Consider the following 13,517-nt stretch of genomic DNA (forward strand, 5'->3'; position numbering starts at 1 on the left):
CAGCCACTTGGCTTTTTCCTTCTTCTTCCTCTGGGTTAACGTCTCATACACTTTATTTATCCATTGTGCTTTATGAACATGCTGATGTTAGGTGGACATCAAATGGCCGATATAGCCCACTACGTCAGAAGTGGAACAACCAGCATTCCTGCCTCCAGAAACGCATCAGATTCCCATTTCTGACTGGCTGTTCCCTGGAGTGCAGAGCCTGATAACTGGGTAAACCAGAAGAGGAGATCAAAGAAAGATCATCGGGGGCAGCGTTCAGGAGAGGACTTGTGAGAAAATGGAAGTGTTCAGACCCAAAGGGTATTTTCTCAGCAAACTCCTATGAGACCCAACTTTAGGAGGTGTAAAGTAATGACCACCTATTTAAGTCAATGGAAGTCAGGAAGAAGATCCGGGCACTGAATTAATAACAACATTCACTAAAAAGTGAATGACCAGAGAAACGCCAAGGAGAGGAAACAGATCTCAGATGAAGACAGATGAGAACAAGAGAAAGAAATTTTAAAAGCAGTTAAATCAAGGAGAAGGGAGAAGAAACATAAACAACTTCAGCATAAAGAAGAGTCCAATAACAAGTTTAGAGACAAGACAACTGAAAAAATGAAAAGAAAAAGAAAGCCGGGGGGAGGGGGTGGGAATCCATAGAGAAGGAAGCACAGGTGGATAAAAGGAGGAAAGAGTAGAAAGAGAATGGAATAAACAAAGAGGGAGCACAAATCTCATTTGGGCCATTTCTGTATTGATTCACCAAACCTATACAGGCCAAGAAGGTGCAAAGATGGTCAATGAAGACATTTTTCTCTGTAACACAAATACTCTGTAAAAGAAGAGAGCGAGTGATAGTCATGCTCTCCAGCGTTCGCATCTAATTTAGAAGTGATGGGGAACATTGATTCCTACCTATCAGTGAAGAAAAACACACGCTTCCAAAAATCATTTGAGACCCCAAGTTAGACCCGAGACCCAGACAGACTTGTGAACACGACAATTGCACGTATCAGGGTAACCTCTCTGAATCAGGTGCAATGGACAGAAGCCACATTAGAAATACCTACCCAAAGGAGGGCTACCTTTCTGCTATCATTTGACACTCATTGCAAAACTTCACCCACAGCACAAGGAAAATGAGGTACGGACCTGGACAAGTTTTTCACCTACACAGGAAAAGGTGGAATAGGTCTGCTGGGTCAAAACCTGTGCATTAACCAAGAAAGCACCTCATCTCTCAAGAGAGGTGCAAACAGCTAGCAAATGGGAGCCATGATCCACAGGACTTGGCAAATAGCTTTGTGATCCCAAGCATAAGCCACAACTTTATGAAAAATACAGATGCTGCACGCTTTCTGCTCCAAAGAAGACCATGCATGCAACAGTCTAAGCTGTCATGTTTAACTAGATCCCTAACTTCAAGAGAAATCAAGTCAACCAACTTGACTCAACCAACTCAGCCAACTTAAGACAAACGCAGAGCTAAACGCCCTGAGCAGAGAGAAACCCAACCGCCCAGAAACTTCCACAAAGTCTTGACCGATATTATTGGGTGGTGGAGAAAATTCACCCTCCCAGTCACCCCCCACTGTAAAGGGGCAGAGCCTAGATGGAAGCATATCTCCAAAGCCAGCCCCAGAACCTGTCAGTGAATGCCTCTGCAAGTGTTTCTCCAGCAGGCTTCAAGCAGCCCTGAGCCCCTCCTGTGTGCTGTGGTCCCTAGCCCATGTCCTGCTTGCTAAACCTGAGTAATGCTTAGTGTTCCCCTACACTCAGTCTTGCAATCATTCCTTCCCTGCCATTTTGATCCTGCTCCTTTTGCCAAACCCCATCCCACTGTTTGGAATCTGATTCCAGCTGACCCCCACACTCTGCTCTTGCCCAGCCTCCTGGCCCAGCCTGCTTGTCCCCGATTCCTCTGCCTAGCTCCCGTCCCTTGAACTTCTCCTACCCCTGGATTTGTGACTTCCAGTTTCTGACCCCAGACTGGCTTAACTGCAATCCCTACCTCTCTCTATCCAAGCTGGTTTGAACACTAAACTCAACTCTAGCGAGCTGCTTCTCCAAGTTGCAATCTCCTGATGTTCAATCTGGTCTGACATACTCGCAAAGACTTCACTCCCTTGGAGAAAATGCAGGACAAAATCTGTGGTCTTTTAAACCCGAAAGACCCCCTCTACCCTTACTCAAAGGAGTATTTTCTTAGCTTCTAGCAACAGACACCCCATAACCCCTCGATGGGCAGGTTGACATGGACAGGCAGACAAACCCAGCACTCTCACTGCACTTTCTGACTGGTTACACACAAGGCAGGTCTCACTCCGCAGATGTACAGCAATGTTACAGCTGAATATGAAAGACCTGTGTTAGAGGGACCATAAGGGTCCCAAAACACTTCCTCCAGCACTGGGAAATTTCATGGAGGTCTACTGCTACCCAAGAGAAATGTGTGTGGCCATGGAAAGACAAACAGGCAAGGGGTCCTTGGTTGAGGGGAAAGCAAATGGAGCCTAGTATATGCTGAGAGGTATCACCTAGGACTTGATTTGAACAGCAGAAGACTGGTTCCCATTGAGGCCTCCACCAGGATGCATACAGTATGGCCAGGAAGAGCTGGCCACTGAAACGCCAATGGAAAGGGCTGGGCAAGCAGGCACATCCGTGGACTATTCCCATCAGCTCTGCTTCTTGGCGGAAAACTGCACAAAACTCCTCTTATTAGACAACGCTTCCTTCCAGGAGTGAAGCTAAACTGAATTTATTAAATAAATTTAATACAGTTTACCTGACCCACTCTGAACCCAAATTAGATGGCTCTCACGTACCATCTGTGTTACATCTAGAAACTCCTGTCAAAGCAATGTGAATGCTGGAAAAGAAATGGGTTGCACGAGTATCTCAAAACATCAATAAATGCCACAAAGGGAGACGGTATTTTTAGGAGGCTCTTTACCTGCAGGTGGGTCCATTCTGTATTTATTCTCTTGACACCAACCGACTGGTCGAAGTCTGCAATCCAAGTAAAACAACCACTGGTCATAGGATTCAGTCTCCTCCAATCCCACATAGCGAAGGCGTAATCTTCCTCCAACATTTTCAACCACACTAACTATCCAGTACTGAAAGGGATTCTGGGAATCCTGCAGCTCTATTAAGGAATCAACTGTAATGAGGTCTACAGGGTTTTTTCCTCGCAGAGGCTGTTTGAATAGAAGCAAAACTCCTTATTTTAAACTTTATTTGAAGACTTCTCAAGGCAACAGATGACAGCAGAAGATTATTTTTGTTTTTCACACCATCATCCAAGCGATCAGCAAACAGTCTGTTCTTCTTCTATTTTACCCAATGTCTTCCAAGTGCAAATTCAGAAGTAAAACAGAAAACAACAGTTGTGCTAATTTCTCAACCGACATCATCAACAACAACAAAAAAGAATAATAAAAGGTGGAACAGCTCTTAAGTCACATCCACTTAGGATGCCCCTGAACAACTCAAAGCCCAGTTATAATGGAGGATTTCAAACCAAATTCTCATTGACTGCACCTGGTAAGAACCAATCACAGGACTGGACGCTGGCATTTGCCTAAAAGGCGACTACTTTGGGCATGACCCTGAAATTGCCCTCTGTGCACTGATCTTTCCCACCAAAAGCTTCCTCTCATTCCTACTGTCATGTAGAGCAAATTATTCCCCACAGCCATGGATGCGAGAGTCGATGGTGGTTACTCCAAAGCCAACGGCAGGTTCCCACCAGCTTAAGCAGTCTTGGGATCAAAGCCCAAGGCACACAGGATTTGTCAGGTCAAGCCACCATGCCCAAAAAATCCCAGTGACTGAGGTTATTTGCTTACACATAGTATTTTCTGTGATCCCAGTTTTGCAACCATTAAACATGTGCTTAACTTTACACCTGCAAAGCTGCCAACCGCAGGCATTAAAAAACCATGAGACGCTTTGCAGAATGACACCTTTGGGGCTCAGTGTTTTTGTTTCGTGATTGTGAGCATCTCTTTGTTGTCGAGCTTTTCTCCACTAACATAACAGTTAGATTTCTTCTTTTTTATTAAATGCAAGTTCCAATTCTTATGCAATTTCTCAATTCCAGGGCTTTGAGAGCAGCACTAATAAACACCCCAAGAGTTGGGAGCATTGGTCCCCAAAGGAGATGCTAAGCACAGGCATAATATATTAAAAACAAGGACTTTTCTGTTTTCCTGTGTGTTTGTCCCACTTCTACTTAATTAAACAATATAAACTTTTCACACTATTTTTAAAATATTAATTCTGTAAATCAGAGTTAGCCCAGGATGGTTCTTTGTAGGGGTAGCTAGAAAAAAAAGAGAGAAGAAAGCCTTATTTTTAAAAAAAGTTCCCTTTTCTATTGAATTTTGAAAATATTCAGAATTTTGAAATGCAACCAATTTTCACTACATCTCTCTCAATCCAAAAATGCAGGCAACAGAATGAGAATTTGGTAAAAAGTGTAATTAAAATTAACTAAGATCTTATCACATGCACAGTTTTAACCAGCTCTATGATTAATAGATATTTCTCAGAACAATATATTTGCCATTATAAGTCACTCCTCTATAGTGTAAGCTACAAGCACCCGTATAATCTCTTCAAACATTATTTCATAGCAAAATGCAGTGTCAGAATTTAATAATATAGTAGAAATCTACTTTAATGGGTTTTTTCCTCTCATACAACTGCTTCATTGCAACAAAACGTTCCTTAATATGAAACGATGGTGTAATGATTTAACTTATTATAATAAATCCCTGGCTGTATAAAAGCGAATATTGCTTCTCTGATTTGTGTGCTAAATTTTAAGCCAATGGGTTGTCACCTACTCCTGAGAACTGAATGGCTAAGATTAATAATTGGCTTGCATGAAATATTAACATTTACCATAATGCAAGAACTCTTTATATGCATAGCTAGCATGTTAAAAAAAAAAAAAAAAGGTATCACTACATATTGATTTAACAGTACAACAACAATCTGCAGCACTCACGAACAGCAAATCTGTCAACAGGGGGTTACATACATTGCACAACACAGACAGCACTAAGCACATATACCGCATAAAACACCAGAAAAGGGTCAGAAACTGTTTCAAGCCAATGCGCCGCTTTCTCTCTCTGCAATTCTGCCTCTTTTCTCTGCCTGCGGACAGGGAACGGAGAGGTTCGCGATGGCACTGGCGTACACCAGAGACGGGTGTTGGACACCACCAGCTTTTTGCATGTGCCACCTGGGAGCGGTCCAGGGACGGGGACGCAGCAGACCCGAGGACGTGCGTTATTTCGGGTGTGCAAGGGCTGTGTGGCTAACAGATTGGGGGGGAGGAAAAAAAAAAAAAAAAAAAAAAATCCCTGATGGTACGCTATTAATTCTCTCTGCCAGGCAGCTCGTACCGCACAGGCATGTGGAGTAAAGGATGCGGCTGTGGCAGGTGGGAGCGACCAGGGACAAAACGATCAAAAACGGTGCCTGGATGCACACTCGCTTCCAAAAAGCCAACACGAGTGCTAAACACAAAGGTAAACCGTCTTTACGCCCGCACTCTCAGCCTAAATACAGAGGGGCAGAGAGCATTATCTCCTGCAGGATGGGCTGTTTCCTCTCCAAATGCCCACACAAGCCCCGATGGAGAAGGTGCCCTGCTCCCATGGTTTCAAGGTGAATCTGCGGGATTTTTGTCCGAGATCTCAAGTCATGCTGAGGCTGCCCCAGGTGCAAGTCACCCTGTGAATATGCTGCACAGACTGGGCTCTTGGCCATATGGGTGCATCTAAAAAACCAGCCCCTTCTTCTCTCCTGACTACGGACGACCGAGGCCACCTCACCCAACTGCCCTACTAAATCCGACTGCTGTGTTTAGGTGGAGGGAATGTCCCGGGGGGGGTTATTTCCATATACACATAAACAGATAGTGCTTCCCATCAACCTGCTAAACCTCTTCTCCAACCTGCATCCTGGCTTGAAAGCTCAGGTCACCAGTTTGCTGAATCTAATGGGGCACTGAAGGGCTGTGTCCTCCTTCCTACAGACTCCCTCCATGCTCTCCTTCACCACCCAGCATTTTTTTTTTTTTTTTTTTTTTTTTTTTTTTTTTTTTTTTTGAGTATCCAACTTTCTAAGAACCACCCTCCAGCTTGGCAAAAGGCAAAAGAAACTACCCATCGCTGGGTCAGAAGCAGAGCCAGCGGAGTCAAGGCAACGTTGCCACCGACTTTTGGCCAGCGCTGGATCAGACTCCGTTGCCGGCACACAGACGCCGCAAGCACACAACCCTACACATCGGAAGCGCAAACACTGCTGCAGCATGCACACCGCGACACCGTATCAGATAGAAACTGCAATCTAATACATACGCCTTCCAGTAAATTTGCAGGTGCAGTCCGGGCGCCGGTCAAATCGTGTATGAGAAACTCTGTCCAGTCCATGTATTTCTCTTTGATTGCTGGGGAGGGTGAGGAAAGAAAAGAAATGCTTAGCACAGCAGACTGCAATGGACTTCCCACATGTATTTTAGAGACATCTCAGGGTTTACCAGCTCCAAAGTCTGCAATCGAGACCAGGAGAAAAGCTGGTTTCTTGCCCAGTTCCTTGGGCAACCCATGCACACGGTTACAACCCAGCGTGAGGGAAGGTGTTGCTCCACTGATAATGACTTACAACAGCGTGGCTTATCATCTCCCATTCAAAACTGGCCACCGCTTGTGTAACCGCTCGTTTCCTGCTTACCACGTAGGCTGAGATATGATTTATAAAGTCTCTTTGTATGTTCACTAATGACCTCCGAGAAAAAAAGCTGTGCAAACTTTCAGTTCCTCGACAGGACAACAGAAACTCCAGGCGCTTTCCCCTTGCAAAGCAGAAAAATCAACCCTGAGAACATCGTACGTCAGCTGCCAAGTCAACACACTTGCAAGAAGAAAGACTTAAAGAATCTATCAGGAACTTCTATTTCATTTTAGAAAAAAATCTGATAATTTCTGAGCTAAACACTGTAAGCCTATGCTACTTTAGGATCTGTATCCACAGAGTTGTGTAAGATTTGAACTGAAATATATAAATGTTGCCTCTGGGATTCAAGTTCTGGTTCAATCCCTGTTGAAATCGGTAAAAGTTGGGCACAAAAAGGCAATTTAGCAAATCTCAGCTTCAGAGCTACAGACGCCTCTTCAAATGCATTGTGCGTTTGCAATTGGAAACCCAAAAACCAGACTTTAATTCCACCTGCCTGCAAATGGGAATTAAATTACATCAGAAACATTTTTCTCTCCCAAAAATTCTTACTTATGTGTGAGAAAACCAACAGTGATACCGTTATGCTGCTAATATAGCAACACCCATAGAAGGGAAAAATCGCAAACATTTGAAAATTAGAACGTTTCCTCTGAACAAAAAACTGGATACACGGCTTAAGGACCATTACCCCACAGGGGAGCCCAGGAAGGTCTGTAATTAACCAGCATAGGTCCAGAATAATTAAATGATAGCAGCCCTCATGGTTTGCTCAGAGGAAGCGGAGTCCTTTGCTCCACACTTTAAGGAAATACCATGTTAGTCAACCAAGAGCAATCCGGTCTGAAACACTTTGTGCTTCCACACACATCAGGGTGGGATTTCTAAATGTTTTAAAAGCTCGGTGACCGTGACTTCTCAGTCCTTCCCAGAGATGGGCGTCAGCAGCCGCACTGCCCCGACAATGCAGAACCTGAGGTTTTGGACCTCTGAGAAGGGGCAATCTCGGTGGTTAAAGCAGGAGGACTACAGACTGGAAATGCAAACAGCGTTGTGGGCACAAATATTGCCACTGTTACCTCCAGGCAAGGAGACCAAACCTGAGCTTTCTCATAACGCATCCTCAAGCCATCCACTGCCAAACACTGAATTAAAAGAAATGCAAAAAGGGAGCGTTGTGTTTGCCCAAGGACAGTTACACAACATTGCCACAAAACCTGGCACAACATGCTCGTGGTTGGGCTTCCATCCAGCATGGGTGCTTGGCAAACTTGGACTCTGGCCCATACTCAATTTATATCCTCAATATCTTATGCAACACATACAGTTGGCCATGGACGAAGACAGAAGCCATGCCCAGCAGACCTTACATCAGACCTCATTTCTGAGTTGTGCTCCTTTTCCCCAAAAGCCAGTTCTCCCAACGTCACTTGACCTATACATTCAGTTTATAGATCTAAATTACTTTGAAAGTGCATTTAAATGTATTTAAAATTAGCAAACCTTAAAGTGCTGGACTTGAGCCTCTATAAAATAATACTTGAACTTGCCTGGAACTGTTCTAAGTCTTTTGCAGCACTGATTTTGCATGACTTGCAGGAGATTTATGACCTTTACATTATTTAAGATGAAGGAATAGCCTGAGAAGAAATGGTTTATACAGGGTACTTTCTCTCTCAACATTCCTGTTGCGTACACCTCATCAGTTCCTGTCCACCTATGTTAGGATAAAGAAAACAAGCTTAATTTTGGCATCAGTGAGAAGATAGTAATTGCTGTAATGAATGAGAGTGGAGTCCCTCTGGTTCAGACTTCTGCCTCTCGCTGCGAACAGCACTGGGTGCATCCGAGAAAGGTGCAAGTTGAACTTCATTTTGGCTTATACCCACAAAGTTGTCAGACAAATTTTGAATGCCAGAGCTTCATTACTAAGGAATGACAAATGTGATAAAAAGAACACGGTTCGAACTTTCAAAGCTGGCAGGAGGAGGAGGGAGGAATAGGATTTTCAAAGTTGACAACAGATTTCAGGGGCCTCCATTTCCAGATGCCCAATTCGAGATGTCTTAACGGTGCCCGATTCACAGATCTTGCTGTCTGTCAGTCAGTCCCCCTTCTAATGCCTCTCAAACAAACAAAAAAAACCACCCAAAAATCCCTTGTCCTTTTTAAAAGACTCGCACCTCACAACTTTTTGACACCTAAATAAGATGGTGCCCCTCTCTGCATTCAAATCTGGATTACAGGCTTCCAAAGTCCAAAAGTGCCAAGGTGACCTTTGTTTTCAGAATAAACAGACTCGGCTGAAAAAACAAGCTACTCCCATTTTCTGAGTGGTTTCAGAGCCATCCTCCCCAAACAAATCTAGTATCTGGTGTTTTGCTTTATTTTATGCTTCTTTTGTGGTGTAGATAAAGGGACTCTGGAAACCTCTGGGAGAGAACAGATTGCACTGGAAGTTTTAGGAACAGGGATTTGCACTGTTTTCTGTGCCTGTAGACCACAACTGGGCTTCTCAGTAGTACAGTTCAAGTTATTACAACGCAAATATTAATTTTTAGTAGTAATGAAGTGAATCTGAATCATCACGATACCTGCAAAAGCCTTCCGAGGACCAAGCAAAATGTTAAACAAGAATATTCAAACAAAGGCAAATCCGCTGGGTAAATGAGAATATCTGGCAGTGTAATGCATGGGTGCCCAACCTGAGCATCCATCTCAGAAAATGCTGGTGCTTCTCTGGTATATCAGAGCCAGCACCTGTGAATTGAAGCACTGATTTTCAATTGGTAATTCACATTTTCACTTGCTAGCTACAGAAAAAGACCCAACTGAACCTCTCCTACTGCAGACAGGCTGGAAGAACTCTGCTTTTAGAGCCCATCTGCAGCTGGCTGACCAACCGGTGGGACGGGAAGGTGGACAGGACAAAGGATCCTGTTTCACAGGGACCTAAGCTCCACTAGTATTGCTACTTTCAAAAGAATTTTTCCTTCCTTAAATAACTTCAGTGAGTCAGGAGTGGTCCGCGGGGCTCAGATATCCATATTTTCTCTACCTTTCAATGTATCCATCTTCCCAGAAGACCTCTGTGAACCTCCTCCACCCAGAACCTGTCAAGCTGAACGCACCTCCAGAATCTCAGCTAACATCTGTGGTACCACAGAAGGCAGGGGAAACACACACACACGAGAAATAAAGCAAAAGAAATCTCATCAATCCTTTCAAAGAGAACCATGTCACGCAGGGAGGTAGGGCCTTCTACAAAAGAGAAAAGCCACAGGGGACAAAATGTGTCCTTCAAACCTTCAAATGCAAATACTCCGACGAGACCCCTCCAACCACAAAGTTGGCACAAGCAGTAATTTACAAGCGCATGATTAATGTCACCCTAATAATTCATGCCACCCTAGCCCTTACTGAGCTACATAGACTCAAAAGGTGGTAAGAAATCTTCATAGAAAGAAAGTCCCTGGTACTTCTGTCTGTGTGGCAGAGGAGGAAACATCCCTCGCCCTTCGTAACCCAGGGAGCTGGCAAAACTGGCAGGAAGACTCTTACCAACGCATAAAATCCTCTCCAAACAGGGGTAAGTACTGAAGTCCGTCTGTCCCTTTGCACACCCACCCTTCCCTCACCAGGCACAGCTCGCCTGTGAAGATGGGAAGGGGACTGCCACCCATACCACAGTGGAGCTCCAAATAGGCCCAATGACAAGAAAACGTTTGAGATATTCTAGTTACTTTGAGGCTACTTTGCAAATTATATCCTAAGCAGTGATTGCTTGCTTGACCAAGACGACGATAACATAATCACACGATTGGTCCTGTAGAGCATGAGGCTTTGATGCTCTACAAGGACAGAGCTTGACCAAGAATCCCAAAGTTGCTGTGAGCAACACACCCATCTTAGAGCCATCCCATAGTCCTGCACAGGGTCTGCTGTGCACAGAAGTGACCGATACGAGATTGTGCAATAGTCTGAGACCCCGGGAGCCAACGGCCATCATATTTATCATAGTGAGAGGAAATGATTCAAGAGAAGCAGAGACATGGTAGCAGAAAAAAAGACTCAGTTTAGTGATCCCACTGACGCAAAGGCCACAGCATGAGCTGAACTGAATGATTAAACACTAGATAATCCAGAAAGGAGACAGGTATTAGCAACACTCTCACCACGGAAAAAGCATCGGTCAGAGCTTGCACCAGATTAGACACAGCACAGCCCAAACACAAGGCACGCATCGCACGAAGCGATGCTCCTGAGACACCAATGCCCTCGTAACTGCTTTTCTTCCCAGGTTTAGCAGGCGACACCACAGCCCTGTTTGGAGCTGCAGCTCGTGTACGCAGACGTGCCTGCTTCCTTTGGATCGGGTTCAGTTCATCTTGGAGCCGGCATGGGTGGCTGTTTTCACACCTCTGCAGCTCCAAGGCCAAAGGCTTTAAAGCATCTTCCTGCCATAAAAATGCCACCGAACCACCTGCCTTAGAGTAAAGCAGCCCAAAACAGAGGCCAGATCTGCACGTTGCTGGGCCAAGGTGTATCCATAGCAGAGCCAATAGCTCTGCTCCCGACTGCAGTCATGCAGGACTAACTGCACAGAGAGGAAAATCTATCTGGATCTAGATCGCTACAGAAAGACCTGAGAAAGATCCCACACTTCTCTCCCCAGTTCCTGAGGAGCAGTTGTAGTGGTGCACCAATTCCCAGACTCGGCACCGGGCTGCGCTGGTTGAAGCTGAGCCCAGGCTTTGCTTCCTCCTAACAGACCTCCGCGAAATTATCCACACCTGCAAAATTAAAAACCAAGTATCCCGACTCCGCTGCAGTCTTTGCAGCGTGCTACCTTCGTGTCTCCCGCAGGAAAATGTAAAGCCCTCCTGCCTCCTTCAATGAAAAATGTTCATTTCAGAGAGCAGCTTCTAGTTTGGCAGATATTATAGCAGATTCTTAAATTAGAAAGAAAAAGGATCCTTCCACATTAAGACTCTTATTTCCACAGAAATCACGGTACAGGTTATAAAACTGAGCTCCCCTTCCACAGGGCTGAACTCCATCAAAAAACGGATCCCGCTCAATATCCCTCAAATAATAATAATTCTTCCCACTTCTTTCTCTACTTGATTCACCCTGCCCCCAACCTCTCCGACTCCCATTCCTCTCTCCCCTTTCAGCTCCCTACCATTTTCTCACTTTTACTCATTTGTCTCATTTTTCCCAAGCAAACGACTGTGGGTCGGGGCCGGACCCGACCGCTCCAAACCCGGGCACGGTGGCAGGAGCCGAGGACCAGGGGCTGCTGCAACCCGGTCAGTGGTTGAAGAGCAAAGTACCGTTAGCATCGCTCACCACGCACCAGGTTTCCACCATCAGCTGCTCAAAACCAGCCCTTTCCCCTTGCACTGTGCGTGCTGACCACGAAAGCCATGCAAACAGAAAAGGCCAAAGATCCGCACGCCCTGCGTCACCACATCCCCCGTAATCCCAGTAACCGCGCGCCGGAGAGCGGGACAGCACCTTTATTCCCGGTGCACAACCAGCTGCCCTTGCAGTCCTGTCGATCTCTGTGCCCTGCCTCCGCCACAGCATATAATGGGTTCAGATTTATTTGCCTCTCTAGAGAAATAGGAGATTAAAAGAACATTTACAGTCCCATGAAAGCACTGAGTCACAGGTGCTCCGTTCAATGAATATGAGATACTATTATCGCATTACCAACTCTTGGGATTTTATCTAGTTGTGCTGGTTTTGGCTGGGATAGAGTTAATTTTCTTCATAGTAGCTGATATGGGGGTGTGTTTTGGATTTTTGCTGGCAACAGTTTTGATAAGAGAGGGATGTTTTCATTACATTCATTGAGCAGTGCTTACCCAGAGCCAAGGGCTTTTCTGCTCCTCACCCCACCAGCGAGGAGGCTGGGGGGGCACAAGGATTTGGGAGGGGACACAGCCGGGACAGCTGATCCCAACTGACCCAAGGGACATTCCAGACCATGGGACGTCATGCTCAGCATATAGAGCTGGGGGAAGAAGGAGGAAGGGGGGACATTCGGAGCGATGGCGTTTGTCTTCCCAAGTCACCATTAGACGTGATGGAGCCCTGCTGTCCTGGGGATGGCTGAACACCTGCCTGCCCGTGGGAAGTGGGGAATGGATTCCTTGGTTTGCTTTGCTTGCACGTGCAGCTTTTGCTTTCCCTATTAAACTGCCTTTACCTCAACCCACGAGTGTTCTCACTTTTACTCTTCCGATTCTCTCCCCCATCCCAACGTGGGGGGAGCGAGCGAGCGAGCGGCTGCGTGGGTTGAGTTGCCGGCTGGGGTTAAACCACGACACTAGTCTCCTAGTAGTTGCTGGTTTTCTTAAAGCCGTTTCTCCCAGGGTCATGGGTTTATATGGAAATCCTCATTTTCTTTTTGTTTTTGCAACAACAGTACACTGCAAAGCACAGGAGAAACTGAAATCTGAAAGACTGAGAAGACAATGGAAAGAACACGTACTTTTTTTTTTTTTTTTTTGGCCTTTTATGTTTTGTTTTTGTTTTTTTTTTTTTCCCCCAAACCACTCCCTCAACTGACAAGAGCAAGGCTCAGGAATTTGAACTGCCACATTCAGTAAAAGAAAAGAATTGTAGCACAAAGGCATTACGGTGTTACAGCACCTAAATAAGCTACTCCTCAGGAACACCTTTACATACCCCACGGATACCCTCGCCCTTCCCAGATACAAGGGAAGATATAAGAAGCATAAACAGAGGTAGAG

The 13,517-nt window shown here is 45.3% G+C and overlaps 1 protein-coding gene across 2 annotated transcripts in view; it reads right to left on the minus strand.

Annotated features, from left to right (window-relative positions):
- Positions 1-13,517, minus strand: part of SFMBT2 (Scm like with four mbt domains 2) — a 122,599-nt gene that overhangs the window by 64,151 nt on the left and 44,931 nt on the right. The window contains exons 5-6 of one of the 2 annotated variants that reach the window (XM_030015702.1): positions 6,378-6,466; positions 2,951-3,197 (exon numbers count right to left, since the gene is read on the minus strand). In XM_030015702.1, coding sequence (XP_029871562.1) covers positions 2,951-3,197; positions 6,378-6,466 — 336 coding nt within the window. Of the gene's footprint in view, positions 1-2,950; positions 3,198-6,377; positions 6,467-13,517 lie in introns of those variants that run through there. The other variant, XM_041123867.1, reaches the window with a different exon arrangement.

The sequence above is a fragment of the Aquila chrysaetos genome, chromosome 5 (genome assembly GCF_900496995.4).
Source record: "Aquila chrysaetos chrysaetos chromosome 5, bAquChr1.4, whole genome shotgun sequence".
NCBI lineage: Eukaryota > Metazoa > Chordata > Aves > Accipitriformes > Accipitridae > Aquila > Aquila chrysaetos.